Source organism: Vulpes lagopus, chromosome 1 (genome assembly GCF_018345385.1).
Source record: "Vulpes lagopus strain Blue_001 chromosome 1, ASM1834538v1, whole genome shotgun sequence".
NCBI lineage: Eukaryota > Metazoa > Chordata > Mammalia > Carnivora > Canidae > Vulpes > Vulpes lagopus.
The window spans coordinates 73,464,535-73,481,899 of NC_054824.1; the positions used below are offsets into that span (position 1 = coordinate 73,464,535).

The following is a 17,365-nucleotide window of genomic DNA, read 5'->3' on the forward strand; positions in this document are numbered from 1 at the left end:
TGTCGCCGGGCCAGGTCGGGGGCTCTCCTCGCAGCGCCTGGAGCTGAGGGCCACCCGGCCGCCCCTCCTGCCACCGCTGGCCGCGGCGTCACCCGGTCACCCCGTCGGCCTTGCCGTCTAGCGGCCCCGGTTCTATGGCTGACGAAGCCAACCGTTGCACTGAGCTGGAGTGAACGGATTATCTTTGCTCTTTTTATGCAAATCACACCCAAAATGTTTCTGTTTTCGTTCTGGTAGTGAGGCGTCTGGGCAGGTTAGGCCCGGCCTGGGGGACGCTGAGGCCAGAGCGACATCGGCGGCTCAGGGTGGTGGCCCGTGGGCCCGGGGTCCACACCGCGTGCAGCAGCCCTTGCTCACGGGCTCGCGCTCGCCGTGACCCCCTGGGAAGGGCGGGGGCCCCGGGCACAGTCGCGCCGGCGGTGGCTGCGCGGAGCATGGCGTGCAGCCGAGGGCCCGGCCTGCGCTGTCCCGGGCCTGCGAGGGTCAGCTACGTGACAGGACAAATCACTTCGATGTTTGTGCTTCAGCTTCTGACTCCAGGAAAGAGGGGGCGAGAGCAATAGCTCGAGAGGCTTGAAGCAGTGACCGACTTCCGGGCCCTCACCCTGTAAAAGTAATCCAAGATGCACAAAGCAGCCTTATGCTCAAAAATGTTCGTGGCCTCATCATGTGGCTATGACATATTGTGCTTGAGAAGATATTTTAATAACGTGGGGAAATGCTTATAGTATGGTGCATAGAAACAGGAAGCAGTAGCGTAAAACAGCGTTTCAAAATCACGAGCATGATATCAACTGTGGAAAAAAGTGGTCAAAAAAGAAGCAAAGAAATTAAGATGACTGGGGTCGCTCAGGTGGTGGGCTTACGGATAATTTCTCGTTTATTCTTTCCTGCGCTTCCCAAGATGATCACAATCTATATATTTGTGACTTTTGTGAACAGGAAAAGAAATCCTTAAATCTTTAAGCGTCAGAAATGAAACGTTTAAAACCTAGCCTGCTTTATAGTCTTCTTTTTTTATAAGATTTTATTTATTTATTCATGAGAGACACAGACAGAGAGAGAGAGGCAGAGACCCAGGCAGAGGGAGAAGCAGGCTCCATGCAGGGAGCCCGATGTGGGACTCGAACCCAGCACCCGGGGTCACGCCCTGGGCTGAAGGTGGTGCTAAACCGCCGAGCCCCCCAGGGATCCCCTGCTTTGTATTCTTCTAGGCATTTCCTTCAACTTCTATTAGCAGATCTTGTAACAGCTCCAAGCATCAGGTATGGACTTGACTCCACTTACAGCTTAGGATGCTGGGGCAAAGGAGGTGGAGGGACTGTCCTGGGAGCGGAAGGGCCACAGGGGACTGAACTCCTGGCTTCAGTGACCGCGCTCCTGCCGTCCATGTGCCCTGCCGCTCGGAGCCACGGTGGCAAGACCAACCCGGGGTGGGGTGGGGTGAACCGGTAGGCACCCGGATGCCTGTGCCTTGGTGGCACCGAGCGCTGGCACTGCAGGGGGAGAGGGAGGGAGGCTGGGGTTCTCGGCCCTGTTTCCCTCCAGCTAAGGCGGAGTAAGGGCAGACCCAGGGAGCACCCCAGACGGGCTGCCTGGTGCCTGGATGACAACGGCTGGGGCCATGAGAAGAGGCTGGGGTCCGTGAGCTCGCAGGGGTGCAGGAGCTGAGCGGCGAGGGGGGGCAGTGGGGGAGGGGAAGAGGATCACAGGCCCCGACACGGCTAGTAGTCTCCACGTTACGCAGTGGCTCACTGAGAGGTGTGGTACTGTTTTCTTTCTTTTTCTATTTGTTTTATTTTATTTTATTAATTAATTAATTATTTTATTTATTTATATTTATTTTAATTAATTAATTTTTATATATTTATTTTACTTTATTTTATTTATTTATATTTATTTTATTTTATTTATATTTATTTATTTATATTTATTTATTTATTTATTATTTTATTATTTTATTTATTTATTTTATTTATTTATTTTATTTATTTTTTTTTGTGTGTGTGTGGCACTATTTTCTATTCTTGCAAGTTGCTTTAATGTTTAGCTGAAGAATTGAAGCTGGAGTCTCATAGCCGCTCCTGCACCCAACCGGTTGCGCTATGCTGCTTGGTTGACAAGTACGGGGAAAATCTGGTCTCACCCATATATGAGGCAGAAAAAAGGAAGGAGTCCTTTAATAGGTTTCTTAGATAATGCTGGGTGTTCTTTTATCATTGACATCTCAACTCAAGGAGTGGTGGTTTCTTAAAGTCTCCTTATAATGCGAGATCTGAAACCAGATAAATGAACTTTGTGTATTTTTTTTTAAAGATTTTTTTTTAAGGACCTTATTTATTTATTCATGACAGACACAGAGAGAAAGGGAGAGGCAGAGACACAGGCAGAGGGAGAAGCAGGCTCCATGCAGGGATCCCGATGTGGGACTCGATCCCGGGACTCCAGGATCACGCCCTGGGCCGGAGGCAGGCGCTAAACCGCTGAGCCACCCAGGGATCCCCAACTTTGTGTATTTTTGTTTAAAGATTTATTTATTCATTTTAGAGAGAGAAAGAGAGAGCGCGCACGAGCAGGAGGGGCAGAGGGAGAGGGAGACAGGACCTCAAGGGAGCTTGGAGCCCAACGCGGGGCTTGATCCCAGGACCCTGAGATCACGACCCGAGACAAAACCAAGTCAGATGCTCAACCGCCCGGGCCCCCCAAACACCTTGCACTTTTTGCATTCTTACATTAAAATCGATCCCTTTATCCTGCGCTGTGAATGCATCTTTTCCTAACACTGTACCTCCATCATTTGAAACGTACTGGTTGGCGGAGTTATGTGCGTTCTTTAAATAGCGACATATCCCCTTACCCAATATTTGAAAATCCTGCTTGTTGGTGTCGCCACTGGAATATCTTGGCCAAGCCATCAAATACTAGAAAGCTGCCTCTCTCTCTCTCTCTCTCTCTCTCTCTCTCTCTCTCTGTGTCTCTCATGAATAAATAAATAAAATCTTCTGTTCGAGGTCTCGCAAGGCTGCACTTGGAGTGTCAGCCGGGCCGTGTGCTCATCTGGAGGCTCGACTGGGGAAGAATCCACTTCCAAGCTCACTCTGGTTGGTGGAATTCATTTCCTTGTAGTTAGGGTGCTGGCGTCCCTGGCTTCCTGCTCTCAGCGGCGGGGAGGCTTCCTCAGCTCCCGAGGCTGGCGTGGCTTCTGTCCGTAGTCCAGGCTGCCTCTCGGGGGAGGAACTTCTGTCAGTTGGCTCCATGTCCTCTCCCTGAGGCGAGCCTCTCTGGGCTAATCGATGTCGATTCGTTGCTAGGCGAGCCCTTCGACATGGGGACTCGGACGGGCTGTGGGTTGCTTTGTCGTGCTGCCGCTCGTGCAACCGTGCATCCCCTGAGCCTGACGGGTCCGTGCTGGTCACTGTTGTTGACGATGCCGTGACGGTTGCAGAGGAGGGAGGCCCTTCAGCCAAGGAAAGGGAGGGAAGCCCAGCCCCGGGGACAGGGCTCTGCAGGGCAGAAGGGAGGAGGGGGTGAGGGTGGGGTAGGGGCACAGGAAGCATAGACGCTCTCTGGCTCCTTTTAAAAGAATTAAAAAATATTTATTTATTTGACAGAGCGGGGGGGAGAGAACAACCGGGGGCGGGGGGTAACAGCAGAGGGAGAGGGAGAAGCAGGCTCCCTGCTTGATGTGGGGCTCGATCCGGAACCCCGGGGTCATGACCTGAGCTGAAGGCAGACGCTTAACCCACCGAGCCACCCGGGCGCCCCTGCCCTTCAGCTTCTTTAGGGACCATGGTGACAAAAGCCTTCCCTCCCCTCCTGGGGCAGAGTGAGCATCTCGGCCACCCTGAAGCCATCTGCCAGTGTGCCCGCTGTCCTCTCCTTCCTCCCTTTCACCCCAAGACGGTGGTGTATCATCTGATTCCTCTTTTCCTCCTGGATTGGGCCCATGAGGCTTTTCTTACCCAGGTTCTGCTGACGAGGGGTCTTTTCCTCTCATGCATTCAAATTCTGTGGAGGTTTTGGTCTCTGAGATCATCTTTCCATTTTCCACTCCTGTTATAATTCTTTTCTTTCTGGTTTGAAGCTCCCATTGTGGAAGTTTACGTTCTTTGTCTGGCTAATTGTATCTTCTTCCATCACTTGGCAACCAGATTTCATCATGCGATGATCCTTCCCCCAAGATTTTCCGATAGGCGGAAAACCCTAGTTTAAAATAACAACCCTTCTCGTCCTAATTTAATCATGACCCACTCAGTGCACGATTTATTTTCATGAGCTGTGAGCTCAATTTTATTTACTTTGCCAGTCCAGCAACCAGAAGGGCAGGAGCATAATCCCGGCTTCTTAGAATGAATGAGAAATACTCAGGCCTTGTGAAACCGTTTCCTACCTGCTGCAGGGTTGGGCGGAGTTAGCACTACTCAATTACCGCTTGTGGTAGCTGTCCTAGTCCTCATTTTCTCCAAAGTTACATCATGTCACTTATATTTTTTAAAGATATTTATTTATTTATCTATTTATTTATCTATCTATTTATTTATTTATTTATTTATTTATTTACTGGAGAGAGAGCATGTGCATGTCACTTTTCTTTTTTAAAGATATTTATTTATTTATTTATTTTTTATGGGAGAGAGAGCATGTGCATGTCACTTATTTTTTTAAGATATTTATTTATTTATTTATTTAAGAGACAGAGCATGTGCATGTCACTTTTATTTTTTAAAGATATTTATTTATTTATTTATTTATTTATTTATTTATTTATGGGAGATAGAGCACGTGCAAGAGAACACAGGCGGGGGGCAGGGGTAGAGGGAGAGGGAGAAGCCAACTCCTCACCAAGCAGGGAGCCGGATGCAGGGCATGATCCCTGGAACCCTGGGATCATGACCTGAGCCGAAGATAGACTGACTGAACCACTCGGGCACCCCCATCAGGTCACTTTTCTCTTTGATTTGAACAAATGAAGAAGCACCTGCCCAAACTTGAAGTGCAGGGATCACTTTCGATCTGTCCTGTCCCTGTCCGGCATGTCATGCCCGTTCTGGCTTTAAAATATCTCCCTGGGGGGATCCCTGGGTGGTGCAGCGGTTTGGCGCCTGCCTTTGGCCCAGGGTGTGATCCTGGAGACCCGGGATCGAATCCCACATCGGGATCCCTGCATGGAGCCTGCTTCTCCCTCTGCCTGTGTCTCTGCCTCTCTCTCTCTCTCTCTCTCTCTCTCTGTCTATCATGAATAAATAAATAGATAAATAAATCTTTAAAAAATTAATTAAGTTTTAAAAATATCACCCTGGCCTACTCATACCCAGACGCCTCCCTTGTCTTCTCTGCTCCAAACCACTGCAACCATCTCCCTGTTCTCGCTCCCTCTGCTCTGGCCTCTTCCAGCTTGTTCCTCACAGAGCAGCCAGATGCTGAAAAGCCTGAAGCCCGTGACACCTCTACCCTGAGTAACACACACGGGTGACTTTCCAGTGTCATCAGAACGTGACCCAGGCCGTGTTCTGCTGCCTACGAGGCCTTGTACCACCTGCCTCCTCCTCCTTCTCTCTTCCATCTCCCGTCCCTCCTTCCTCCATGCTTGTGGCACACTGTCCTTTCCCTTCGGTTCCTCCCAACGCCAAGTTCTTCTCTGCTGTAGGTCGCTGCCGATGCTGTTCCCTCTGCCTGCATGGCCTTCCCCAAGCTCTTCCCAGGATCGAATCCTTCTCACCTTTTATTTTTTATTATTTATTTATTTATTTATTTATTTATTTATTTATTTATTTATTTTCTTCTCACCTTTTAGGTATCAGCTTAAATGTGACTTTCCCCAAGAGGACACCCAAGCCAAAGTGGGCCTTTCCGGTTACTCCATCTTGCATCTGTTGAGTTTATTTATTTTTATTTATTTTTATTTTGTTGTTGTTGTTGTGTTGAGTTTATTTTTATAGCATTTGCTGTTTTAGTCACCTAGAGTTTCTCCTTCCCTCTTCAGACTAAGAAGTTCCACGAGAACAATGACCATACAGGTTTGGCTGTACGGCCAGAGCCCTCGTCTCGGTAGAGGGCACATGGCAGACGTTAAAGTTCATTAAATAGACTTTTTAACAAAGGATGATGAATTCGTGAATGCAGGCAGCTTCCTTGAATCATTCCCGCCTGTGCCCTTTCAACCAAAATGAAGTGTGTCTTAAATACTGTACAGACTCCCTCCTTCCCTAACTTAATTTCCTCCATTCATACTTATTTGTTGGGAACTTTTCATGAGTCCACACTGTTTTCCCACCAGAGTATCTTTATCTGAAGGTTATCATCTCACATACTCAACTAACAAGCCAGAAAGAAGCAAAAAAAAAAAAAAAAAAATCCTCTGCAACAAACTCCCAATTGTGATATTCCGGCTCTTTGGGTTCCCATTCAGATCAGTTTTTAGCATTTTCCTATATTTCTAATAGGCGGGAACATCTGTTCTCCAAACCTGTCGCTAATTAGATGTTACTTCTTTTGTTGGTCGGAGAGGGTGCTGCGGAACTCCATTAAGTGACGGCTACCTTTTCTAACAGATCTCAAGAAAGGAATTTAAATCCAGCCTCAAATAGACATAGAAGTCTTATTTTTTTTATTTTTTCAAGATCTTATTTATTTATTCATGAGAGACACACACAGAGAGAGAGAGGGGCAGAGACACAGGCAGAGGGAGAAGCAGGCTCCATGCAGGGAGCCTGACGTGGGACTCGATCCCGGGTCTCCAGGGTCACGCCCTGGGCGGAAGGCAGGTGCTGAAGCGCTGAGCCACCCGGGCTGCCCAGAAGTCTTATTTTTAATGCATTCATTAATCATAGAGCGTCAGCCCTGTGAGCACCCATGGGTGCCCCTGCACACAAGCACGCGCGCATGCACACCCCCTACTTCCTGTAGCTCGCTCCCTCGCAGCCACCGTCCGACCCAACGTGCCTCCTTCCAGGGAAGGCTGCAGTACACTTTCCTTGCTGTCTCGCTAGGACCCTGACGGATGCCCAAGGGGGTCCATTTCTGGGGATCTTCTTTACAGGATCCAGAAACTCAGGGGGCCTGGGATTCCTTTAGCTCTTCTTGGATGGGTTGCCCCCAGAAGCTTAGAAGAGACCCTAGTAGCCTGCAGATGACCCCCTTCAGCACCAAGGGACTCTGTCCGGTATGCTTCATCCCGTCAGGACTCACACCTGCGTTCGCCCCTCCAAGGACCCTTGCACAAGTTCCAGGAGGCCAAACGTCAGTATTTGACCTTACGGAACTTGTAAGACGGAGGATTTGCTCTATTAGGTGATTCCTCCCTATTCACGCCTCCACGTGTAGGACCTTATGTGCCAGGCAGGCCATACGCTGGGAGTAGACATCAGCAGGCTGGTCGGTCGCAGCCCTCCGAGTCCCGCTACCGAGTTGTGGCCAAGCCTTGCCCTCTCCGCTGGACGCAGCCTACAGGTGGGTGCCCTTAGGGATCCTTGGCTCCGGCTCTGTCATGCTCTTATCCTTTGTTTACAATATGTTCCCTATCTCAAAAACACCTGGCCTGATGTGTAGATACCTTGCTACATTATTTGTTTTTTTTCTGGCTCAACTGGAACTGCCTGCCGGGCTCCTCCATTCTGCACCCCACATCCAAGGGACTCAGCCTGAGGCTTGTCCTCCAGGACACTATAGGGGTTCTTCAGGACGGGAGGCAGAGCACTGCTGTGACTCATTCTTCAGGGGTTGTCCTACAAACGTATCCTTGAGGGGAGTCTATCTATCCGTAGGCCGTACACGTATAAGATACACACGTAGCATTTGCACGTCTGCCCGGCCCTCCGTGTATGCACCTGGAACTCTCCTCCGTCTGTGGCAGCCTCATTACTGGTTTTCTCCACTAAAGATTCCCAGTGGGCGCTCTGGGGGCCGGACTGATGACGTGGGTATGCAAAACCCTGAGGGAGAGGGACAGGCCGAGAGAGGTGGCCGGAGCCCCGTCAGCCCGGCGGCTCACACACTCTCCTGTGCCAGGTTTCTCGGTGGACCAGTAGGTCTGTCTTCCTAATTAAAGGATTTTACATTTCACGGGCAAGAAATTATGGGGCTTCTCTCATCAACAGGCCCTTCCAGCAATTCACGGAGGCACTTTGACTCTTCCTCTTAACATCCGATTGGTTACACCTGCTTGTCTCCGCGCCCCCGCCTGGCCGCTCCGGGGCTCCCTGGCCAGCTTGCCCTGCTCCCCTCTGGTTCCCTCTAATTCAGTTTCCACACCTGCAGGCCCATCTGTTGAACCACAGATCTGATAGGTCGCCATTGCCCCTCCATGGCTTCCCTGGACCTCAGGATAAAAAAGTATCCAAGCCCCTTTAGCCCGGCCCGCGGAATCCTCCCAGCCCGACCCCGTGGACCTCTAGCTACATGCATGTTCCCGAGCACTCGTTCTCTTGCCGTGGTTTGCCAACTACTCGTATCTCACACTTGCTTTTGCTTCGGGTCCCTGAACATGCTGCACCAGTGCCTGGAGCTCACTGCCCTGCCCCCCTCCCCTTAATTCCTAGTCAATCTTGAGACCCTGCTCAGACACCACGTGAGGGTTCTGGGGCAGAGCATCAGTGCCTTTTCCCGCGACCAGCAACCACGTCCTTTCTGCAGCAGCCATTCCTCGAGCCCCTGGTTCCCCTCTGCTGGTCCATTGCCGGAGGGGATGCTAATTGCCTGCTTAATCTTTTGTTCCCCTTACTGGCATGTAAGACCTTTGAGACCCAGATGCCATCCTATTCATTTTGCATCCCCAGTTGCTAGCACAGTCCCCGGCTTAGAGCAGGGAAGACCTGCATAAGCGTTGAATTCATTCATTCATGAATAATTTCGCTGGGACAGAGAAATCTCAGGTCTTGATGTCTGGAGCGATCCTTCTGAAGCAGGTGACACAGTTAAGAGAAAACCTTGGCAGGAAGCCCCGAGTACCGAGTTCCTTATAAACTTGGGCAAGCCACATCTCTCCGTAGGGCACTTCAGTTTTCCCACATAGAAGACCCTGGAACCTAAATCTCAACCTTGTGTGGCCTATGGTGCTGCTGCCTCGAGCATGTTTTCTTCGAGAATTACTCTTATTTCTCTGTGTTACCTATAAGCGACGTCCACAGACCATCACGCCCAGGGGGATCCTCTTAGAATCCGTAGGTAGCAGTAAGGACAAAATTGGAAACAATTTTAGTCCCCAAAGCCCCATTGCCAACGCCTCTTGCCGACGTCCCCCGGGGATTGAGGGGCTCCCACCTGTATCACCTCCTAATGGGTGTCCGGAGGCTTTTCTGTGAAGACTCCACCATTTTTTGCTTGCAGAGCTCATAAGTTCGCTGAATTCCAAAGATTGGGGTAAAAGTGCAGCTTGAAGCTGGCCTGAAAAGAGCTGAAACGGGAGGCAGATTCCAAGAATGAGGATGACGTGTCCAGAAATCCAGGACGACCGTCTAGAGCCCAGGGCGTGGGGCTGCCGTGGAGGGCGAGGGGCGAAAGGCTCAACGTCATTGCAAGGGGGTCCACAAATCCACTTAGGAGTCCAGCGTCGTCTCTGACGAGTACTGCTGTGTGCTTGCAAATACCCGTGGTTCACAAGAGTCACGACCGCGACGACAGATAAACGTTCATTTCAAAGCAGCTGTAAATTCACACCAGGTGTCACGCGCTTTCCTTGCTCCGTGGTGCGACAAGGGACCCTGCTGTGCCACGATCCTCAGTGGCAGGAGGGCCAGCTCCGGGGTGACGACCCTGTGGCTGTCGCGGTGCTCCTAGCATCTCGGTGGAGACCCGCGTGTACTAGGTGCTCAATAGGTACTTATCAGGACTCAGGGATTTTTTTTTTTTTTTTACTTTAAAAAGGCTTATGTTTGGAAAAGGTTAGGAGCCATTGGCTATTCACAGTAGTTAATGAAACAGTCTTTTTTGTGGGTTACCCAGCTGTTTGCAACTTAAAAAAAAAATCACATAAATCATTGCCTTTGGTTTGCAGCAATTTGCAAATCATGCCCTGGCAGGGGGTGTGAAGTCCTTGCAGCCCAGGCTAGGAGGCTGTGGTGGTGGGCTGCAAGCAGCAAGTGGGGGCACCAGTCCTCAGCTGTATGCCCGGGGTGGGGGGGCAGCATCTCTTTTCTGCCCCTCTGGTGGCTGGAATGGCTCCGACGTGTGACATCTAGGTAAGATAAGGCCCTAAAATAAAGTCTAGTGTTTCATCACATCAGCTCTGTTATGGTTAGATATACAAAGACCGGGCGCCTGGGTGGCTCAGGTGGTTAAGCATCTGCCTTCGGCTCAGGCCATGGTCCCAGGGTCCTGACATTGAGTCCCGCATCGGGCTCCCTGCTCAGTGGGGCGTCTGCTTCTCCCTCTCCCGGTGCCCCTCCCCTCCCTGGGCTCTCTCTCTGTCTCTCTGACTTGCTCTCTCAAATAAATAAATAAAACATTAAAAAAAAAAAGAATCACAAAGATAGTACAGAGCTTCTTGCATTTTAAAAGTTAAAGGAGCTGGGAAGTTGCCTGGGAAATGCAGGCCAGAGGGTCTCTTCCTGTAATCTCTGCGGTTTCCCACTTTTCTGCCGTTATATAGAAATAATAAGGCAAAATGAAGGTTGATTTCTGTTAATTAATTAAAGTGTGGGGTATTTTGACTCAAGTGCAAGCTTAAGGACTTTTAAGCTTCATATTAAGCTTAAGATTAAGCTTTCATATTAAGATATGAAACCCAGTGCAAACTGCCATCCGAAGGATATCAATCAATCAATCAATAAGGCACATTGGTACAGCGGAATTGGGCGCAGTAGTTAAAATGACTCAGATTTCTGATGATTTAAGGCGAGTTAAAAGATAGTGTGTCTCGTGCAGGGTTTTCCCATTTACGTAAAACTGTTCTTGTTCTTACAAATGCAAGACTCACGGGGGATGAATGACGGCCACCAGGTGCCGAGCAGCGCGGCGCCGCGGGATCTCACGCCCCTGCTCCTCCTGCTTCGTGGTTCCGGGGACCCCACCCCGCAGACCCCAGAGGGGGTGAGGGAGGCCCGCGGGCCGCAGCCTCACTAGCTCCTCCTCGGCCGCTCCGAAGCCCGCTGGGCCCCCGCAGCTGCTTCCAGTCCCGGGGAGGCTCCCACCTGCCGGCCGTCGCCCGTGCATCCCACGGCCCTCCGGGAGCCCGAGAGGGCGGCCTGTGCAGAGCCTCACACGGCCCGGTGCCAGGGTTGGGGGCCGGGGCCCCGGTGCACCGCCAGCTGCGAGCAGGTGTAAACTCAGACTGATGCTGCTGCTTCGTAGAAGGGGCCAGGCAGGCGATGGCTCCACGGTGGTAGCGTCCGGGCGCTGGCAAGGCCGCAGAGGCCTCGGGGGTAGAGGCGGACCCAAAGGAGCCCTCGGTGCGCTGTCTGGGGCCTCGGGCTGTTAGAGGCCGCGACTGGCCCTGCCTCTGACCCAGAAGATGGGTGCCGCGCCCTTGGCCCAGCCCTTGCCCCAAAGCCCTCCCAGCACAGCTGCGATTGGACTCTCCAGGCGCCCGGGCTCTCATCAAACCTTCTCGCGGGCTCAGCATTCAGATGCTGCGGGGCGGGGGGTGCCCCGTGGCTGGAGCCCAGCTTCCCCCACTTTGTCTATTTTCACGCCCTGAAGCCCCAGACCAGCTGCCTGGAGCACCGGCAAGCTGCGCTGGAACAATGCTGCGTCCCGGGGGCCGCGGGCTCCAGCCGCCTCAGGACTGGGACCTACAAATACCTTCCCAGCGCTATTCTAAGGTCTCGCGTGGGCCACCGGCCTGGACACGGGGCTCTCGGGGGCAGGCGCGCAGAGGCCACCGCGTGCACCCCCGGCAGGCCTTGGGGACAGTCGAGGGTCCGGGCTTCGGCGCCCACGTCGTCCCCTGCCACAGGGCCGCTCCCGTCTGAAGTCCCCGGGGGTTCCCAGGTGGTCTCTGTCGCTGCCCCGAGCCGCATGGCGCCCCTGCCCAATGGCTCTCAGCCCCCAGGCCAGAGCTGAGGACGCAGAAGCCCTGTCTGTGCTCATACAAGGCCCTGGAGGCCACGGAGTACAAAACCGAGCCTCTAGCCCTGGGAAGGTGGGTGCCCCTGACACCCCGCAGGGGCTCAGCGCCCCCCTCGTAGCCTCCACCTGGGCCACTGCCCTCCATTCGTTCATTCATTCAACAAACATTTCCCAAGCACCTGCTCTGGCCGAGGCCCCACTGAGCTACGTCATCCCCGCCCTGGGGAGGCGGCAGTGACGGGACACGGCCCGCAGTGCGTGGTGGGCACAGGGTGCTGGGAGAGGCCACCAGAAGCTCCAGGAAGGGGTCCTCCCCGTGGGGGTCTGGAGGCCCAGCGGGAAAGGGAAACGGGCAGAGGCAGCAGGCTGGGCCAGGCTGGAGACACGGGACAGCAGGTCCACGAGGCCGGACCGTGGCAGGGACAGGGCAAGAGGCCCTTAGGGTCTCAGCAGGGAAGAGCACGATCCCTGGGCTCACCGTGCAGGGGCTGCGAGGGGGGCGGGGGGCAGGAGCCGGAGAGACAGGACATCACGAGGACGGAGTCTGGAAGGGGACAGTGGCTCTCTCCCCTTCACTCCCGCCCAAATCAACCAAGAGTTTTCAGGAGAAGGGTCTGGGCCCCATTCCCAGAAATCCCGGCTCAGAGCTGCTGCATGATGGAGCCCAGTTTCAGTAGGATATTGTAGGATCCCCCGCCTCCTTCCGATGCGTAGCCAGCGTGGGGACATGTGGCCGTGGGGGGTGACGGTGACCTGGGGATGGCTCAGGGCAGTGGCACATGGACAGACCCCAACGCGGGAGGCAGGGAGCCCGAGACGGGCCTGGGCTCGGGGGAGCAGGCCTCCAGGAGACGGCACCATCTCCAGAACGGGGGGGCAGGTGCTGAGCGGGGGTCCCTGCGGGCAGCCTGAGGGTGGGGGCATCCAGGGCCTGACCTCGGCCACAGCGGATGTGCGTGGGGGTTGCAGATGGGCCGGGGCTCACGGAGCAGGGGGCAGGGAGCTTGGGGCGCAGGCAGTGCGCTAGGGGCCAGAGGGGGACGGGCTGCTTGGGGTCGGGAGGCAAAGAGGATGCGCCGGCAGACGGCGGGGAGTTAATGGGGGTGCTCCCAGGAGGCCGAGACTGGGGTTCGGGGCCTGGGGGAGGCGAGCCTTGGGACAGGGGATGCTCTCCGACCTGGCCTCCCCCAGGAAGGTGCCCCAAAGGGGAAGGGACCCCCCCACCCCGCCCGACCTGGCCGGCCACCCCCACGTGCTCCTGCCCACTCCTTTCCCCAGAACGTTCCTTCCAAATACGAAGGACACGGAACGCCTCGAAAGCAGCGACTCAAAGTTTGCCCGAAACACTTGGTTGCAGCACGTGGTCTGTCCCTGCTGGACGCTCGAGGCGCGAACCCACACGTGCACAAACACGAAGCCTCGACGGGACGCGCTCATGAAGGCCACATGCGTACACGTCGCGGCCTGACCGGCCTGACCGTGGCGCTGGCCGCCGGGCGGACCCCGCGCTTCCCCAGGACCCGAGGAGCCAGCGTGCCGCCCCGTGACCCCACGTCCTGGGAAGGGCATCCCCGCTCCGGGCGCGCTTGGTCCCCTCGGAGGCCCTGCGGGCCGCGGTTAACGGGAAGGGCAAGGGCATTTGCCGGCACAGCACAGGGTCTCTGCTGCACCAGCCTCCGGTTGCCTTCGGGCCTCTAGGGAGGTGGCTCCAGGGTGTCTTTCCGCACTTGGCCCGTCAGTTTACGGCGTCGGTGCCTCCCGTGCAGCCTCCAGCCCGGACTTCCCAGCTCCCGGGGGCCGTGCGAGGGGGCCCGGCAAAGCAGGCCCTCCAGCAGCTTCCAGCTCCCAACACTAGCTCTTGTTTCTACTAACAAATGGCAGGGTATGTTTGCAAAAGAAAGAAAAAAAATATTTTTAATCCAAATTCAGTATATTTTATTTATTTAAATACATCCAGAATTCTCTAACACAGAAATTGCTTTCTTTAGGCCGAAAAGCTTCTTAAGTTCAAATAAAAAACGAACACCTGGATGACATGCTATCATGGGCTAAAACTTTTTTTTTTTTTTAGCCTTGTGTAAGGCCTTTGGTTGAGAAAAGAGACATTGTCGTCACTTCTGTGCATAAAGGACTGAGGGACGGAGCCACGCCGATGGCTTTGGCAGCCCCGCGCCCTCGCACGCCTGATGTATGATGGACTGGGAACTGCATCGGCGCGAGACTGGATTCCTTTTTTTTTTTCTTTTCTTTTTTTTGAGACTGGATTTCTTAGGAATTCTGGGCCTCCGGCTCCGACGCATTGGTTCCACTGAAGTCCTCTGAGGGCCCCTCCGGCCCCGCTGGGCTTGGCCAAAGATGCAGCCCCACACGGGCCGCTGCTCTCAATGTGGAGAGTTCGCAGGCTCCGGGCTACCATTTCTCTGCCTCCATGAGTTTCTCTGGCCCTGATTGCTTGTGTGATCACGTTGGTTTCTCTTTCATTCAAGCCTCACGAGTGGCAGCGGGAGGAAGAGGGATCCAGGAGCGGAGAGCGCCGAGGGGAGCCGGGGGTCTACGGGCGCTTACCCCTTGAGACCCTGGAGGGAGAGGAGGCGGCAGGTTTCAGGGCGCTGAAATGCTACCTTGGGAGGTGGTGAGCTCCCCGTGCCAGAGAGATGCAAGCAGAGGCCGTGCGACCGTTGGTCAGGCGTCTCCGCCCGGATTGCTGTCCGTTAGGCGTTTGTGCTCATTCCTGAAGGTCAGGGGCTGTGGGCCCCGCTGGCAAGCGGAAGCCTGGCCGGGCTCCTGGCCACCGGGCCACGCTGCCTGTTGAAGACAATCCTAAGTAAGAAGTAAATAATCACTCCCCCTAATTTAATCTGTTTGCAAGCCACATTTTATCTATTTATTTATTTTTTGGTAAGCCACATTTTATTTATTTATCGGTAAGCCACATTATTTATTTATTTGTAAGCCACATTTTATTGATTGATTGATTGATTGATCGATTGGTAAGCCACATTATTTATTTATTTATTCGTAAGCCACATTACTTATATTTATTTATTGATTGATTGGTAAGCCACATTTTATTTATTTATTTATTTATAAGCCACATTTTTGTTTATTTATTTATTTGTAAGCCACATTTTTTAAATTGGTGTTTAGCAACACGTAACTCCCCAGTCCCCGCCCGCAGAATTTTGGCTTCTCGACAGTCTCCTCTCTCAGCAAGGGCCACGTACATTAGATTGGGGATTACCCAACCTCGGAGACTTGTCGTACCTGGTAATTGCTCCTTTGATTCTGCTAATCCGTCCTCCCACCTTGTCCTAAAAATACGTTGTGGAGGAGATGGGGGCGTGCAGGTGCACGTGCAAATCAAGCAGATTAAAATGCATTTCGTGAGACCCTGGGTGGGGGTGGACAACAAAATAGTCGAGGGGGTCTTGGGCCAGGAATCTGGAAGTTCTGCAGGAGGCAGCGGGAGAGAAGCCCAGCCGCCGTGTCATGGGGCCGACTCCGACTCCGGTCGTGCTGCCCCTGAGGTCAGTCCTTCCGGGGATAGAACCAGGTGGGAATAGCCAGGCCCAGGGGAGAAGGGGGGCTTGGGGGAAACGATGGCTTTTCCCCGCACCGTGTGGGGAGGGGTGCGTAGCGGTAGCCCCGCGAGACGGATGTGCTTCAGCCCCAAAGGGAAGAGCACAGCTGAGGGCCGCCTTCGGCACAGGGGCTGAAGGATGAGCTGATTAAGTTTATGGGAAACTCCCCCTTGGGAATACTCAGGGCGTTTCCATCGCTCAAGGCCCTTAGACCGTAGCCCAGGTGCGCCCTTGGGTGGAAACCGAGGCAGGGGAGCCCTCGGACGCCGGGCGGGGGGAGCGACCGGGCTGCTGGCCGAAACCGGCGCTTTTTCACCACCTGAAAATGAATTAATTAATGGGTTATCTGGCTTGGTTCTCATTTGTTTTGCGGTTATTCCGTGTTGAAAAATTAAAGAGGAGGAGGAAGGGAAGGGAAGGGCAAGCAAACGATTAAGGAGACAATCAGCATAAGTGACGGTTTAGGCTTTTGGAAAAGCAGAGGGTTTGCTAGAGAAAAGTAGTATCCGTCAAGGTAGAGCTTGCTTCGCACCACTAAGCCCCAGGACGAGGAAAGAGGAGAAACGGCAAGAAGGAGAGGAGAAAAGGACAGAGAACATAGGAAGGAGGGAGGGGGGAGAAGACAGACTCATTACAAATGAATTAATGATGTATTTTTTCAATCATAAAAGTAGCTTAATTTTTGGGATATTTTTAGTGTGACCGCTGATATTTTTGGTTCTATGGTTTCCACGCTTGCACCGATATTCCCCAGAAACGACCAGGGCAGCCCCAGAGTCTTGAGCACGGGCCCCGGTGCTCCGAGCCTCACTCCTCCGACCGCCGAGTCGTAGAGGACCCAGCGTCCGTCCGTGACTGTATCGGCGGGGCCCTGAGGGAGAGCGGGAGGCCAAGAGCTCTGGGGCTGGACGCCGAGGACACTGCACCGCGGTCCGGGGTCAGCTGCGGGGAGGCCGGGGAGGCCGAGCCTCCGCCCAGCTAGGGAGCGACAGGTGGAGGAGGCGCGTGCCCGTGACACGTGCAAACCCTAGAGCGCAAGATTCACATCAAAGCAGAGCAGGAGGGGCGCCCGGGGTCATGGATGGAGCGGCGCATTGGGCCCAGGGCGTGACCCCGGGGTCCTGGGGTCGAGTCCTGGCTTAGGGTCCCCGCAGGGAGCCTGCTTCTCCCTCAGCCTGTGCCTCTGCCTCTCTCTCTTTTAAAATCTTAAAAAAATAAAAGGTTAAAAAACCAAACAAACCAGAGCGGGACCAGTGAGCCCCAATAGCCTCGCTGCCCGGTACGGACGCGGGCCTGACCCACGGCCAGTGCCCCCCACGCCCCCAGACAAGCACCTGCAGGAATGAACCAGAACGGAGCAGCTGTGCGGCACGTGCACCTGAATTTTGGAGCATCAGGGGCCACAAAGGAGAAATAATATGAAAGAGATTTTAACAAGTAAGTTTAAAGGGATGGGGGAGGTGAGGAAGGGGCTGCTGAGCGTGGCCACTGTGCTCAGGGTCACGCTGCGAGGAGGGACAGGCGGTAAGCTGCTGCGTGGGCCCGGAGATGTCGGGGGCACAGCCCGGGAGCCGGTGGGAGGGCCTCGGCGGGGCGGCCCTCTTTCTGGGGGGGTCGGGGACCTGAGGTCTCTCTAGCGGCTTCTATTAAAGGCAGCTGGGCGAGGCGGAGGCCGGCGGGGAAGAGGTGGGGGCGGGCTCAGCGCGAAGCAAGCCGTTGTTCTCCTGGGAGCGCGGGGAGCCAGTGACCTTTCCGGGGAGCCGGGGCACCAGGAGCCCACG

General features: G+C 54.0%; 1 protein-coding gene across 1 annotated transcript; it reads right to left on the bottom strand.

Annotated features, from left to right (window-relative positions):
* Window positions 1-300: 300 nt before the first annotated feature.
* LOC121486922 (basic salivary proline-rich protein 3-like) lies at window positions 301-11,954 on the bottom strand. The gene is made up of 5 exons (XM_041748370.1): window positions 11,737-11,954; window positions 11,197-11,393; window positions 3,098-3,415; window positions 1,429-1,496; window positions 301-423 (listed from the first exon to the last, which is right to left on the bottom strand). Exons 1-5 carry the CDS (start codon window positions 11,952-11,954, stop codon window positions 301-303), a joined length of 924 nt encoding a protein of 307 aa, XP_041604304.1.
* Between the last annotated feature and the right edge of the window lie 5,411 nt (window positions 11,955-17,365).

Excerpts from the sequence above, each read along its gene's own strand:
- LOC121486922 (XM_041748370.1), bottom strand. The coding sequence starts at position 11,954 with ATGCGGCTCGGGGCAGCGACAGAGACCACCTGGGAACCCCCGGGGACT. Across the intron at positions 11,394-11,736 it reads CTTAGAATAGCGCTGGGAAG|ACAGCGCACCGAGGGCTCCT; the intron begins GTATTTGTAGGT and ends CCGAGGCCCCAG. Across the intron at positions 424-1,428 it reads TTCACCCCACCCCACCCCGG|CCACCGCCGGCGCGACTGTG; the intron begins GTTGGTCTTGCC and ends TGCTCCGCGCAG.